Source organism: Nanorana parkeri, unplaced genomic scaffold (genome assembly GCF_000935625.1).
Source record: "Nanorana parkeri isolate BGI_ZX_2015 unplaced genomic scaffold, ASM93562v1 scaffold515, whole genome shotgun sequence".
NCBI lineage: Eukaryota > Metazoa > Chordata > Amphibia > Anura > Dicroglossidae > Nanorana > Nanorana parkeri.
Window position 1 is genome coordinate 310,141 of NW_017306783.1, and position 13,362 is coordinate 323,502.

Consider the following 13,362-nt stretch of genomic DNA (forward strand, 5'->3'; position numbering starts at 1 on the left):
TGGGCGCCGTCATCTTGGTGTATATCAAGGTATACACCAAGATGGTGGGGCCAATATTGGCGTGTGACGTCACCTGAAGCCACGCATGCATGGCGTCATGTAACGTCATGCTTCCTGCCTCCAAGATGGTGGCACGCAATCACAGAACACGCCGGTGGCCAACATGGCCGCCGCACATTCTCAAACAAATTATTATGCGCCTGAATACATTTTTCGTATATTCGGACATATAGTATTCATTCATTTTACAAGTAGTCTAGGTTTTGTGTTCTGTTTTCTATTTTTACTTTTTCTAGATGCACTTGAAAAAAATGGATTGGCATGACAGCCTGACACTTTATTTTTATAGACTCTATTTTAGTTTGACATTTATTGTTTAACTTCTGTTGTTTTATTTGATAAGAATACTTATATTGTGCTTACAAGTTTAATACCTTTGAATAAAAGTTTTATTTTTCATATTTATCATACTTTTTATTATGTTTCTTTGCAGCTTAACAAAATAGGAGTCTTTAAATGGTGCGGATATTGGGAAAATGGGTGTGGTTACGGGGGGGGGGGGGGGGGGTGTGTGGCCACTGAGGGGCGCTGTAAAGCTTTCTCACGCAGGGCGCCTAAAGGCCTAAGGCCGGCCCTGGCTTTGTGGTCCCAATTCTTCTATGAAGACCACTTCTGGCCAGACTTCTCCGGACAGTAGAAGGGTGTACCTGTGTCCCACTGGTTTCCACCAGTTTGGTGCTGATGGCAATTGTTTGATGCTGGACATCTTCTGATGCTGAAGAGAAGGAAGCATGATTTGTCTCATCTGCTGCATCAAGTTTCCTTGGTCGATCACTCCACCTACGGTCCTCAACCTTGCCAGTTTTTTTGTGCTTCTTTAAAAGAGCTTGAACAGCACATCTTAAAACCCCAGTCTGCTTTGAAATCTTTGCTTGGGAGAGACCTTGCTGCTGCAGTATAGCTACCTTGTTTCTTGTTGCTGTGCTTGGTTTTGCCATCGTATATGTCCTGGGACATGAAGCAGTCTTCCACAACCTCACCTTAGTAGCATAGTTTGGCTGTTCCTCACCCAGTTTTAAGCCTCCTACACAGCTGTTTGTTTATGACTGTGTTTCAACCTACACATCAAATTGATGATCATTAGCACCTGCTTGGTATAATTGGTTATTCATACACCTGATTAATCCTACAAAATCCCTGACTTTGTGCAAGTGTAAGAATTGATGCGGGTTTGAAGCCAAAGGGTAGTCACACCAAATATAGAATTGATTTAGATTTTAGTTCTCTTCACTCATTTTGCAAATTGATAAAAATAAACAATACAAATATATATTTTTAAAAAGTATTCTTACTTTACAGCAGTTTTTCACACCTGCCTAAAAATTTTGCACAGTACTGTACAATACAAGGTTTTTAGCAAGTTTTACTGCAGAGACTTACCTGCAGATGTTTGCTTAAACTAGCAAATTTATAGAACTCTCTTTCTACTTCCTTAAGTCACTGCTTATCTCCCGAATGCTGACTGGGAGGGTCTGTCTACTATAGATGCATGATCATGGACAGAGTGCCTCCATTTTACAAGGAAGCCAATTTTGAATTTTTGTTGGCAGCTTCAGAAATTCAAACCTGTCTGCTAAACAAAATAGTCTGTGCAGCAATTGTAAATACTATCTTTTTATTTAATTTTCTTACAAAAAACTGTAGTTAACTGTTAAAAGGAGGTAATGGAAATTATGTCCATGGCTTGGTCCGTCAGATGGTTACTTTATTTTCTAATTTTCCCTTGAAAAATGGCAGAAGGAAAACAGGTATCCATGATAATCAATGTATTTATAAACATTAATATAAAAAGACCGGACTTATAAACTGTACAATAAAAAATTAAATTATAATCTAAATAAAACAGATGCAAATTAGTGTCAGAGTAAAAACACAGTAGAAAGTGTAGGGCATGAGGTTTTTCTTTTTTGAAGAAAGTAGTTATAAATGTTCTTCTTTGTAAGGTGATGTTTCTGTTACTTGAGAAGCAGGCATTGTTGATATACAAAAAGAAGTGCTTGCCCTAGCTGGTGTGCTAGTACAGTTATACTCGTGGTTCAGGGAAACAAATTCCTGTCGTAGTAAAGTTGGTTGATGAGCACTTGAAAAAGCATAGTCAACAGAATTGGAGCAACCAGGTATTTGACAAGAATAGTGGGGACTTTGAAAAAGAGAAATACTTGTTTCTTCAGTGAGTTTTTTCATCATTCCTTTGAACAAAATATCAGTGATAAGAACCTCTGATAATAGCCTTTGCTTTTCATCCATTTTGCGTAACTTTGCTGCAACAGTAACACCAAATGCATCAAATTCATCTTCTTTTTGATTGAGAACTGCAGTTGCGTCATTAAGTAGCTGTCTGCTCAGTTCTTCATTTACTGTCCTTCGTCTTTTCTGGTTTTGAATTGGAGAGACTTGCTGGGGCATTTCAAGTACTTCATGGATTTGGGGACGAATACAAACCTAGTCGTTGTTAAAAGGGAAAAAAAATACATATGTAATTACCATTTATACCTGATATCACAATTGTTTGAGCAATTTATTTAAAAAACCTGTAGCCTAAGACACAGAACCCCCCCTAACATTTGCATAGTATACTGTGCATCACCAGGTGCCTGCATGTGGTTTTAATGTTCTTACGGAGAGTCCCCAAACCCACCAGGGTGCTTTAATATGCCAACAACTAACTTACATTGTTGCCAGCACAGACTCTCACCTTGCTGCACCCAATTACAGGTAGGTTGGGCCTCTATTACAATTATAGTCCAACATAGGGATACAGTAGACAGAGTTAGATGACCAGTATCGGCAACAACGGGAGGGGGTTGCTGTTAGCATGTCAGAGTAACCTGGTTTCCTGGGGGAATCTGCAAAAAAAAAAAAAAAATCTCACATTTACCACCTGGAAGAAGTGTCTAGTATGGCATGTGGCAGATTCTCATATAAATGTAGACACAGATTTGCTTTAAAAATACATCTGCTACTACCCTGGGTAATTGATAAAATGTATAAGCAGAGGTTAACTTGAGTTAAAAATGGAGTTGGATGCAAATCTCAACCTTCCCTATAAAAAATAGGATTTTATTTAGGGAGATCTCCCCCATTGCATTAAAGGACTAATAAGGAGCCATGAGAGAGTAGAGACAAATCCTTGTACAGGAAACATTAAAGTGACACTAAACTCCGGAATAAAATCTTAAAAATGTATTCAAGTACCTTAGCTATCAACATGCAACTTATTTGTGTATCACTCAGCTGTAGATCCTCAAATCATCTCTGAATTTGTGCAGATACTGTCTTTCCTCCTGGAGGGTGGCTACTTTTGTTCCCCATGGTCCCGTGTGTGTGTTGCCAAGTAGCCACTGCTCCAAGCTCACTCACGTGATAGACTACAACCTCAATACAAATTAGTAAACTAAACGTGAGCTTGTAGTCCATAACGGCAGCGAGCATGGAGTGGTGGCTACTTTACAATGCACACAAGGACCATGGGGAACAAAAGTAGGCAACCTGCAGAAGAAAGGACAGTGTCAGCGCAAATTCAGAGAAGATTTGAAGATCTACAGCTAAATGATGCAGAAATAAAACTACATTTTGTTAATAGTTAAAGGTACTTGAATACAATTTTAAGATTTAACTCCTGAGTTAAGTGCCCCTTTAAAAGTTGTACATAACTTGCACTGCCTGTATGCAGGTCTACTGATCATTAGACACAGAGGCTGATTTACTTAAGGATTTGAGAATGTTCACACAATAAATTGTTTGAAGATACACTTCAATTGTCTGATCAAGTGAAGAATCCTTTTTACTTATTTCATCTGCATATGATGGGATAACTGAAGTACATATTCTACAATCCATTGTGTAAACAGTCTCAAAATTGTTGCTAAACCAACCTCAGTCGTCACTGAAGGAACCTTTGATCATGCAATTTTTCATCAAATGCTCAGTTTAAATCACCCAGGTTTGTAACAAGGTTACTTTAACCATGGGATCCTGCTTCTTGCCTTTATAATAAGTAAAAATAATCTACACTCCCATATTTAAAGACAAATTACCAGTGTTTTACAGAAATATACCTATGACAGTGCATCAAGTATTTGGGCTGCTGCTGGACTAAATTATAATTGTTTTCTTGTTATTTATATTTGTTTGTTCTGACTTGGCAGATATATGAACAGGACAGTCCAGACTATACTTTGATTAACTGTTGATCTTTCCATGGTGCCTTGGTGTAAACACAGTGGTACCTTCATAATTCACTTCATCAGCCATTTCAAATGCACTTCTACTTTCCCCAAATTGTACAGTTTAAGAAGACTTATCAGTGCTTTTGCAAATAAAATGTCAGCCTCTTTGTCAAACGTTAACATCAAACACAAACAGCTGTAGCACATGACTGTCATCGGAACAGCAGAGGCACCTTTGATGTGTGGGCTGTAATTGCCAGCCTGACTGTATCTTCTCCATGCTGTGTAAGAAGCTAAATGGTAGCCCAATGGGTGAATAACAGGTTTTTGGGGGACAGACTTGAGCCAAGAGTTTGTTCAATGATTATGATCCAATGATATCCAATTATAAGCTGAATAGTTAAAAGTTGGTTTATGTATCCACTGGCAATGAATCATGTTGGTTTAAACAGGTACAGTGTAAAATGAACACAGGTGACCTATGTATGATTCCAAACAAAAACATCAACTTGCTGCTCTTGATAAAAAAAATCTGTAACCCCATTTTGATGCATTTTCAGAAACAAAATGGATAATGGAGAATGATGAAATATTAAGAAGAAAATATTATGGAGAGTGAAGTATGGCAACTTTACAAAAAAAAACAATTGCTTACAAATAGACAGTTTCTTTCGGAATTTGATACTTACCTGTGTTCACAAAATTAAGGTGGTGACCAAGAGAGTATGAAAAGCTATTATGCAGAGTAAGCTTGTCAAATATGCATTGCCATTCTTGTACCAACATGATCCATGCTGGTTATGCTCAACTGTGGTGATGTTTTATGGGCCATAAATGGTCCAATCACAGCAATAGTCCTTTCTCTACATATGCACACACTTTCTGTCCATGTGTGCTACTGATAATCACACAAAGATTTTTCACACAAACTCCTTGTGAATGAGGTTCAGTTTCTCACTATTCTGTGATGAACAGTTTAGACCAAAGTACAATCCATCTGTCACTACTACCAGCAATCCTGGTATGAGTTTGAGGAGAAGCAAATAGAGGGATCAGATAGGGGGAGGAGATAGTCCCTGCTCTTTAGTTTAGGCGAGATATCGGTCAGCTGACAATATAAAGCTCCATATTATTGTTTATTACACAGTTCATGAACCTAAGGATTATGTACCTTGCATTACAAATAGGACACAAAAGAAACCGTAGCACTTTACCTTTGTGTATTGGCAGACTTAGATAACTATTTATATGCCTGTGGTGCTCTGTTGCCCTCCCCAGAATTCTGCAACATTAGTGTCTATGCTGGTTGTGCAGGGAAATCAGTCTCTTCCGTGCAAATGCAAACACTTTTCTTTCCAGGGTCCTGAGAAAATCTCCAGATAGCGGACGTCATTTGGCTAACAGTAGAAGAAAAATTGTGTGGTCATCATACAAATGCCTTGAATAAAAAAAATGAACTGAGGGCCACACATTCTAATTTTATATAGTTGAAAGGATTTGGGGAAAAAAGGGTTTACTACATAAATTCAAAGGTCAAAATATTTCATATTTGTATATAAAGTCCACTTAACAAAAGAACAAGGCAAATTTTGCAATTCGCTGATGAGTATATCCATCAATGTGGTATGTAGGCATGTTATCATAGGAAAATCTGTTACTGTAAGCCAAGTGCACCCTCATGTTACAAAATCATTTAACATGCCTAACAAATTCTAGAGTTCATACCTGGGAGAAGTTTTTACTTTCTCCAGCACTTTCTAGGCTATCATTTGTGTTTTCTTCCTCTTGCTGCATCTCATATGTGTCAGGAAAGTGGGATACAGACGGTATGCATACATCCTGATTGATGGTAAATTTCAGAAGGTCAAAGTACCACAGACGTGGTATGTAGATGTCCTCACCAGAAGCACCAGATTTTATTGATGCCTCCACTTTCTTTAACTCCTTCTTGAATACTGTTCGCAAATTTGCAATCTTATGTTTAACAAGGTCTACAGTTGCTGAGGGACATACTGTTTTACAAAGATTGACTAGTTTTTCATATGCCTCTGCTTTTTTCTGCCTATTGGAATAATCAGAACATTTTAATTTCCACAAACAAGGTAAAGCCTTATACATTTCAATAAATTGTTTTAGAAACTCTGGGTTCATAAAAATTTCTGTTGATGTTTTCTTCTTTGCAAGAACCTACACAAAAAAGGGGAAAGAAAAATACAATACGTATTAATGTACTGTGACACAGTTAATGTTTGGAGCATTAATTTGAAAGCTAAAATCCTGAATATTTTAAGTAACATGATTTTCTTTAGCGCTCGCTCTCTTGAGCATGCTTTCATTATATGCATTTCTGGATTTTATGGGCTAACTAAGCTTTAAAAGAGAATGCAATTCTGAGGTATGAAATTTGGGAGAGCCCTGGGAGAGCCTGAGGATCTGCTTTAAATTAGAAGATCCTGTTACATTTCTGCATACTATAATAACACTGCAATTACATAGTTATACAAATGATTTGAAGTGATGACCTGACCTATCCTAAAAAGTACCTATAGCACAAAACATGCTGTAAAGGCAAGCACTGTGTAGCATGTGTGTTGGTCTTCAAACTGATCTCGGTACAGCTCCTTGGATACTACGCCCTGATCTTAAAACAGTTAACGATTGGCTAGCTCATGTGTACATCTTGGGCCCCTGGCATCCAAAAAGGTATAAACTAATCAATATTAGGAGTAACACAGGTAATTAAAGAAGCAAAACTTTTACCAACCATTGTAGTGGGGCTACCCCAAGCACTGCAAGGGTTAACTGCTTGTTTCTGTTTAGGTGCTAAAGAAAAAAGTTACACATACTTGAACTGCAGACCCTGGTTTTTATCCAGTGAAAATGCAGTTACAATTGTTCTGGGTGAATTAACCAGCTGTTGTGAGAATGGAGCAGAAAGTAATGTTCTTGGGTACATTCTCTTCTGGTTGAATAATAATCAATAAGTTATTTCATACAGAACAAGGTAAATAAGGAAAATCCCACATTATGGCCACAAGATGGAGGGTAAGGGTCATAAGAAATAAATACATGCTGGGAACAAGATACAATGTTACAACTACAGAGCACTGTAGGGACTAAGCAAACAATTAAAACCATTACTACAATTTGGGGATAGGAATGGTTACATTTCAATGCTTATTGTCTCAGGTGTTCGTTTAAGTTGTAACACTGTATCTTGTTTTTTGTTATGTATTTCCTATGATCCTCCTCAGCTCCAACTAGTGGCCATAATGCAGTATTTTCCCAGTTCACGCTGCTCTTTTTAATTAAACCTATTAAAGAACATGTAATCAGAAGAGAAGATACACCAACATTTGATTTTGCCCGAAACTCACAACAGCTGGTTAACTCAACAGAATAAATGTCCATGCCGTTTCAATAGATAAATAGCTAGGCAATTTGTTTTTATCAATAGACCCAAGTGCACTCAAGCACTACTTATCTTAGGCAGTTGAAAGGCTAGGGAAAATTTACTTTAACATATCCAGGATTAGGGGCAATAGAAGCCTTCATTAAATTTGAAAAAAAAACAATATGCCTACCAACAGGATTTTTACAATGATCTTCTTTCAGAACATGAGGTTTTTTTTTTGGTACAATGCTTTAATAAACACTCAGCAGATTTTATTATAAATGCACGAGTTGGAAAACATAAAAATCCCCTTTTTGGTAATTTCACACAATTTTAGAGCCAATAATGTTGCACATATTTGCATTAAAAGGTTTTCTTAAAGTTGATAAAACGAATGATCTGCGCTATCGAAAAAAAAAAAAGGTGAGAAAAAGAAGAAAAACCGGACTAGCTACAAGCCGCTCAACTCAGGCTCTTAAGCCTCAAAAGGTTAATTGATCAATGGTGTAGCGCTATAAGCCTCACAGTGTGGTTACCAAAAAAAAGTGTATTAAATTAAATAAATAAATAAATTAAATAAATGAATAAATAAATGAATAAAACCTTTGAATGTGTTGGTCTTCTCTCTAAACAACGTATGTCTATCTCATTCACGAAAAAACACGTTTTTAGACTGATGTAGAACAAAGGGTGTGCGTCCCAACTTGAAGTGCCCGAAAAGCTGCTTGTCAGAAGAAAAACCCCCCGTAGGGGATGCACTCACCAGATAACGGAACGTATTTTAAAAAATGGGTGTTTTGTGGCAATTAAGTGCATTTTTCACCAAATGTTGGGGTTTGATAAAGAGTTGCGCTAATATTGTGCAACATAAAAAGTTGCAACTGCTGACATTTTATTCTACAGGGTTTTGGCTTTCAGAAAATATATGTTTGGGGGTTTGAGGTAATTTTCAGGCCTAAAATGTGGATTATATAATGGGTGCACAATACAAAAAAAAAAGCCTCGGTTATGAAGGGGTTAAAAATTGAAAGGAAGCTCATTATAGGCTAAACATGTAGCCTAGCACTGCTGACCACTCCTGAAAATGCTAGTTGCCTGGTTATAACAATTAAGTTTGCTTCAATAGTGTGGGTCACTGACCAAGAACCGGCATGCAAGTAAAACGTCTGACTTTTCTGATCTGCATACTTGTAGTGGGTAGGATATTCAAAGAATTGAAGTTAGAATGTATGCATGACAACCAGGAAAATTGTCAGGAGGAGGTCAAAAAAAGAGGCAGCTCACAAAACCGTTTGGACCAGTTTACTTGAAAGTGCTACATCAATACAAACCACACAGTATCTGTAATCACCTACTATGTGCTGGGAAGGTTGCTATATGCTATGTCTGAGATATTTCCTCAACTTCTACTTATACGTTCATAAAGCATTTGCAAAGGAAGTAGAATTCCTAGCTTTTCTTTTTTTTTACTATTTATAAAGGATGAGCACAGGTTACATGCCATAAGAGTGAAAATGTGGACCAGGCGCAGCTGGTATAGTGGTCCAATAGGCCAATGAGAGAATTACCAGAGAAGTATACAAAGGGCTGTAGAATGGCACATCAAAAAATTCCAATGATTACGCAAAAAGAAAATGCAATAAAAGGGAAGCTTTCCAGGGCATGTCTTGGGGTCAACCCAAATTTTCAGGGAAAGGAGCAGGGGGGGAAGGAGCAGTAGTATTTAGGAACTTCTCTTCCCTGTGATGCAAGGTAGCGGTCAGTTCTTCCATATGCCAGAGTTCTAAAATCCGCCCCAGCCACAGAGACATAGAGGGAGGAGAGGTCTGTTTCCAAAGGAGTTGAATGCAGGAGGAAGTAGCAGATAACATTTTGTTGGTCAAGGATTGTTTATATCTTTTTAAGGGTACCTCAGTAAGGTTAAGTAAATATCCCAGGGGGGAAAATAAATATCCCAGGGGTTCTCGGCCGAGATCTACCCCAGTGAGTTGGCGAATCAACTGTCTTACATCTTCCAAAAGGACCACAAAAGCCGGCAGCTCCAAAATATATGCAGAAATGTACCCGGGTGGGTGAGACACCTCCAACATAGATGGGATACAGACAGATAGATCCCGTGGAGAAGAACCTGAACTCTATACCATCTGCTGAGAAATTAAACATTTTCTTCCTGAACTCTACTCGTAGTATAATAGCCCTAGATTTCTGGGCAGGAGTCAAAATAATTCCCAGATCTTCCTCTCCTTTGCATAAATAATGGGGGCTATAGTCCTCCTCAGGTGTAATAAGCAATTTGTACAACAGGGACAACGAATTTGAGACCGGAGATCCTGCTTGACAGAGTGATCCAAAGGAGGTGAGTGGTCTGTGTAGGGCCCTACTAGATGGATTTGCCTTCAATTGCCTTCTTAGTTGGAAGGATGACTAAAAGTCCAGGGGAGGGTCGACAATTACATGAATTGCAGGTAGGGTCATCCATCCAGATGGAGTAAAAAAAATGAGACAACCGGAATTTCCCAGAGGGTAAGAGACGTCGGAGGCTTTTGGTCCAAGCTGGAAAGTCAGGATCCCCCCACAATTGGCGTCAAAGGAGATGGGAAACGGGAGATCAGTTTCAACGGATAAGTCCTCTTTACAACCCTAAGGCTCGGACCTATAGTTGGGTGGGATATTAAATCCCTAGAATGTGCAGATGAAAGCCAAGGGAGTCTGGCAAGGTGAACCGACGTGAAAGTTTAACCCAAACCCCAGGGTGGCCCTGGAACAGAGTGGACAGACCAGTTCAAGGTCCTAGAAAGATGGTTGGCCTGGTAATATAACAGTAAATCCGGTAATCCTATCCCACCAGTTGTTTTAGAAGGGTTTAGAGTGGATGTACGTGTTCGAGGCACGGTATCTTCCCAGATGAAACGTAATAATAAAGAACGGGCACTCTGAAAGAACAGCTTCGAAATGGCTATCGGTAAAGTCTGAATGAGATAAAAGACCTGAGGTAGGGTGGTCATCTTGAAAGCACTACATCTGCCAAACCAGGTCAGAGAGGGAATGCCAGTGTTGAAGGTCCAACCTAATTTTCTTTAGAAGGGGGAAAGTTCACATTATAAATCTGAGAAAAGTCAGATGCAAGATGTATCCCCAGGTATAAGAAGACCGAGCCCACTGAAATGGAAAGGAGACTCTCAGGGTCTCGACTTTTGATGCAGGCAATGAGATGTTAAATGCCTCTGACTTGTGATAATTTTAAAATTGGAGAGATTCCCGTAAAGCGTAAAAAGGGAAAGCAAGGATGGAAGCGACGTATCCAGATCGGTGATGCAAAAAGTTCGTCCACGTAAGCCATAACTCTATGGTTACTCGCCCCCCCCCCCCCCCCCCCCCTTAACCCCCCGAAGTTTCTGTTCAACCCCAGTTTAAGCCCCTGAATTTTCGTGTCAGCTTTAATTCAGCACAGCAGTGGTTCCAGAGATAGGGCAAAAATCAGGGGAGAAAGATGCAACCTTGGCGGGTACCATTAGACAAGCCAAAATAGTCTCAGTGAGTGAGTTTCATTAAAACGGACAGCTGCTTGCAAGGTGGAGTAAAGAGCATTGATCCAAGCTAGCATGTTAGCACACGGAGCAAAATACGCCATAGTGGACCTCAGAAATTGCCAGTCCACCCGGTCAAAGGCCTTTTCCGTGTCAGTAGAAAGTTTCATCAGCGGGCAGGCCCTTGACCTGGCGGAGTGGATCATATTGAGGGCTCTGGTAGTGTTATCACGGGCTTCTCTGCCGGGGATAAAGCCAACCTGATCAGGATGAATTATTGTATGTGTAGGCTAACAACCGGTTAGCCAATATTTTTGAGAATAATTTCAAATCCACATTCAGGAGGACAACTGGCCAGAATTTGCACAATTAGTCAAGTCTTTGTCCGGCTTGGGAATGACAGAAATGTGAGCTCTAAGAACATCCACAGGTAAGGCCTGCCCCAGCGTAATCGAATTGTAGGTTTTGAGCAACCAAGGAGTCAAGACCTCCTTGAAGGTCTTATAAGTAAGGATTAGGCCATCTGACCCTGGGGATTTCCCTGCTTTGAGCCCAAGAAAGAGCTGTAAAAAATGATCTCTCAGTAAGTGGATGTTCCAGAGAAGACACCGCTTCTGAAAAGAGTGTAGGGAGCCCAGAAGATTTTAAAAACTGGTCAATCAGAAGTTGTTTAGAGGGAGGTGAGGCCGGGTAAGCAGGGGACAAATTATAAAGATCTCTATAAAAACGTAGGAATTCTTGAGCAATATCCTTGGAGGTGGAAAGCCGTGTTCCAGATGGAGAGTGTACATGGGAGAGAAAGTTTTTAGATCAATAGCCTCGCAATGCTCTAGCGCGCATTCTGCTTGGCTTGTTGGAGTATTCAAAAAAGGCCTGTCTAAACCTCAGCAGTTTGGCGGAAGTGCGGCTAAATAACAAAGAGTTCAACCGCTTCCGTAATTCCTGAAGTTGTGAAAAAAAACGCCGAGGCCACAGACTTCTTGTGCACAACTTCCAAATTCTGTATCTGAGATAGAAGGGTGTGTACTAGGTAAGGCGTTGACGTTTGAAGTGGGAACCATGTTTAATGAACAACCCCCTTACTGTACATTTATGAGCCTCCCACATCACCGAGGGGTGATGTAAGTATCATTCATCTGAATGCCTGTTTTTAACACCAAAATGCATTACTTTACATTTTTTTTAACCTCTGCCATGTAGTTGCCCACTCCCTTATTTTATTCAGGTCCTCCTGTATTGTTATGCCTAGAGCTGCAACAAGTATTCAATTTAGTCAATTCAAATTGACGATGGAAAACGTTGTCAACATTTTCCATCGTCGATTAGTCAGCTATCAATGAGATCGCCTGTTCGCGGCTCCACAGTCACACACAAGTCGTATGCCGCGCACGCCACACAAACTGAGGACTCTGCTCCTCTTCTCCTTGTGAGCTTCCTGACTCGCTGCAGCCCACCGAATCGTGGGTCCCACGATTCATTCAAGGTGAGTCATGGTATTAAAACAATGCTATGCGGCCTGACTCTTGCAAGCAATGCTCAAGTTGGTTCCCTTGATGTCTTTGGGTATCACAGTATGCTGATTATAGAGGTATTAGATCCCCTTGCAACAACACAGTTTTCTACTGTCTGTAGGCCTGCTATGCCCATTATGAGGGGCTAATTTTGTTTATTGAAAATTCTTACAAACAAGAACATATATACAAGAAAACAATAAATAAATAAAACATATTTACAAAATAATTGAATATTACTATACAAAACCAAAAATATAATACTTGGTGCAAACCGAATTGCGCACAGCATAAACCCTATGAGTCAGACTAATGAACATCACCGTCACCATGCATGTAGCCTCCTATCAAAAATGTATTTGATCTAAAAATCTAGGGGAGTGAAGAAAGGACAGAGAGAAAAGCCGCACACCCCGAGATCAACAGGCAGCAGCTACAGAGTCCTGATATTCCTCCACGCCTTTATCCAGGCCCCCTGCTGCCACCTAAACCCCCCATCCAGGCCATATTTGCCAAGAAGGAGCCATAGATACTCATGATTAACCCGATCAAAGGCCTTAGCCTGATCCAATGTCAGCAGAAATTTACCCCAACCAGCAGCCCTACAGCGCTCCAAGGCCTCCCGGACAGCTACCACAGCTGAGAAAGTGCTTCTACCCTGGACCGAGCAGTGCTGGTGGCGGGATAACAAACCGCCTGCC

At 39.9% G+C, this 13,362-nt stretch overlaps 1 protein-coding gene across 1 annotated transcript in view; it reads right to left on the reverse strand.

Annotated features, from left to right (window-relative positions):
* Positions 1-1,663: 1,663 nt before the first annotated feature.
* The window catches only part of LOC108790942, a 12,078-nt gene continuing 379 nt past the window's right edge, over positions 1,664-13,362 (reverse strand). Inside the window, exons 2-3 of the mRNA XM_018561307.1 lie at positions 5,955-6,416; positions 1,664-2,502 (exon numbers count right to left, since the gene is read on the reverse strand). Of these exons, the coding sequence (XP_018416809.1) occupies positions 1,981-2,502; positions 5,955-6,416 (984 nt within the window). The 3' untranslated portion in view covers positions 1,664-1,980. The remainder of the gene's footprint in view (positions 2,503-5,954; positions 6,417-13,362) is intronic.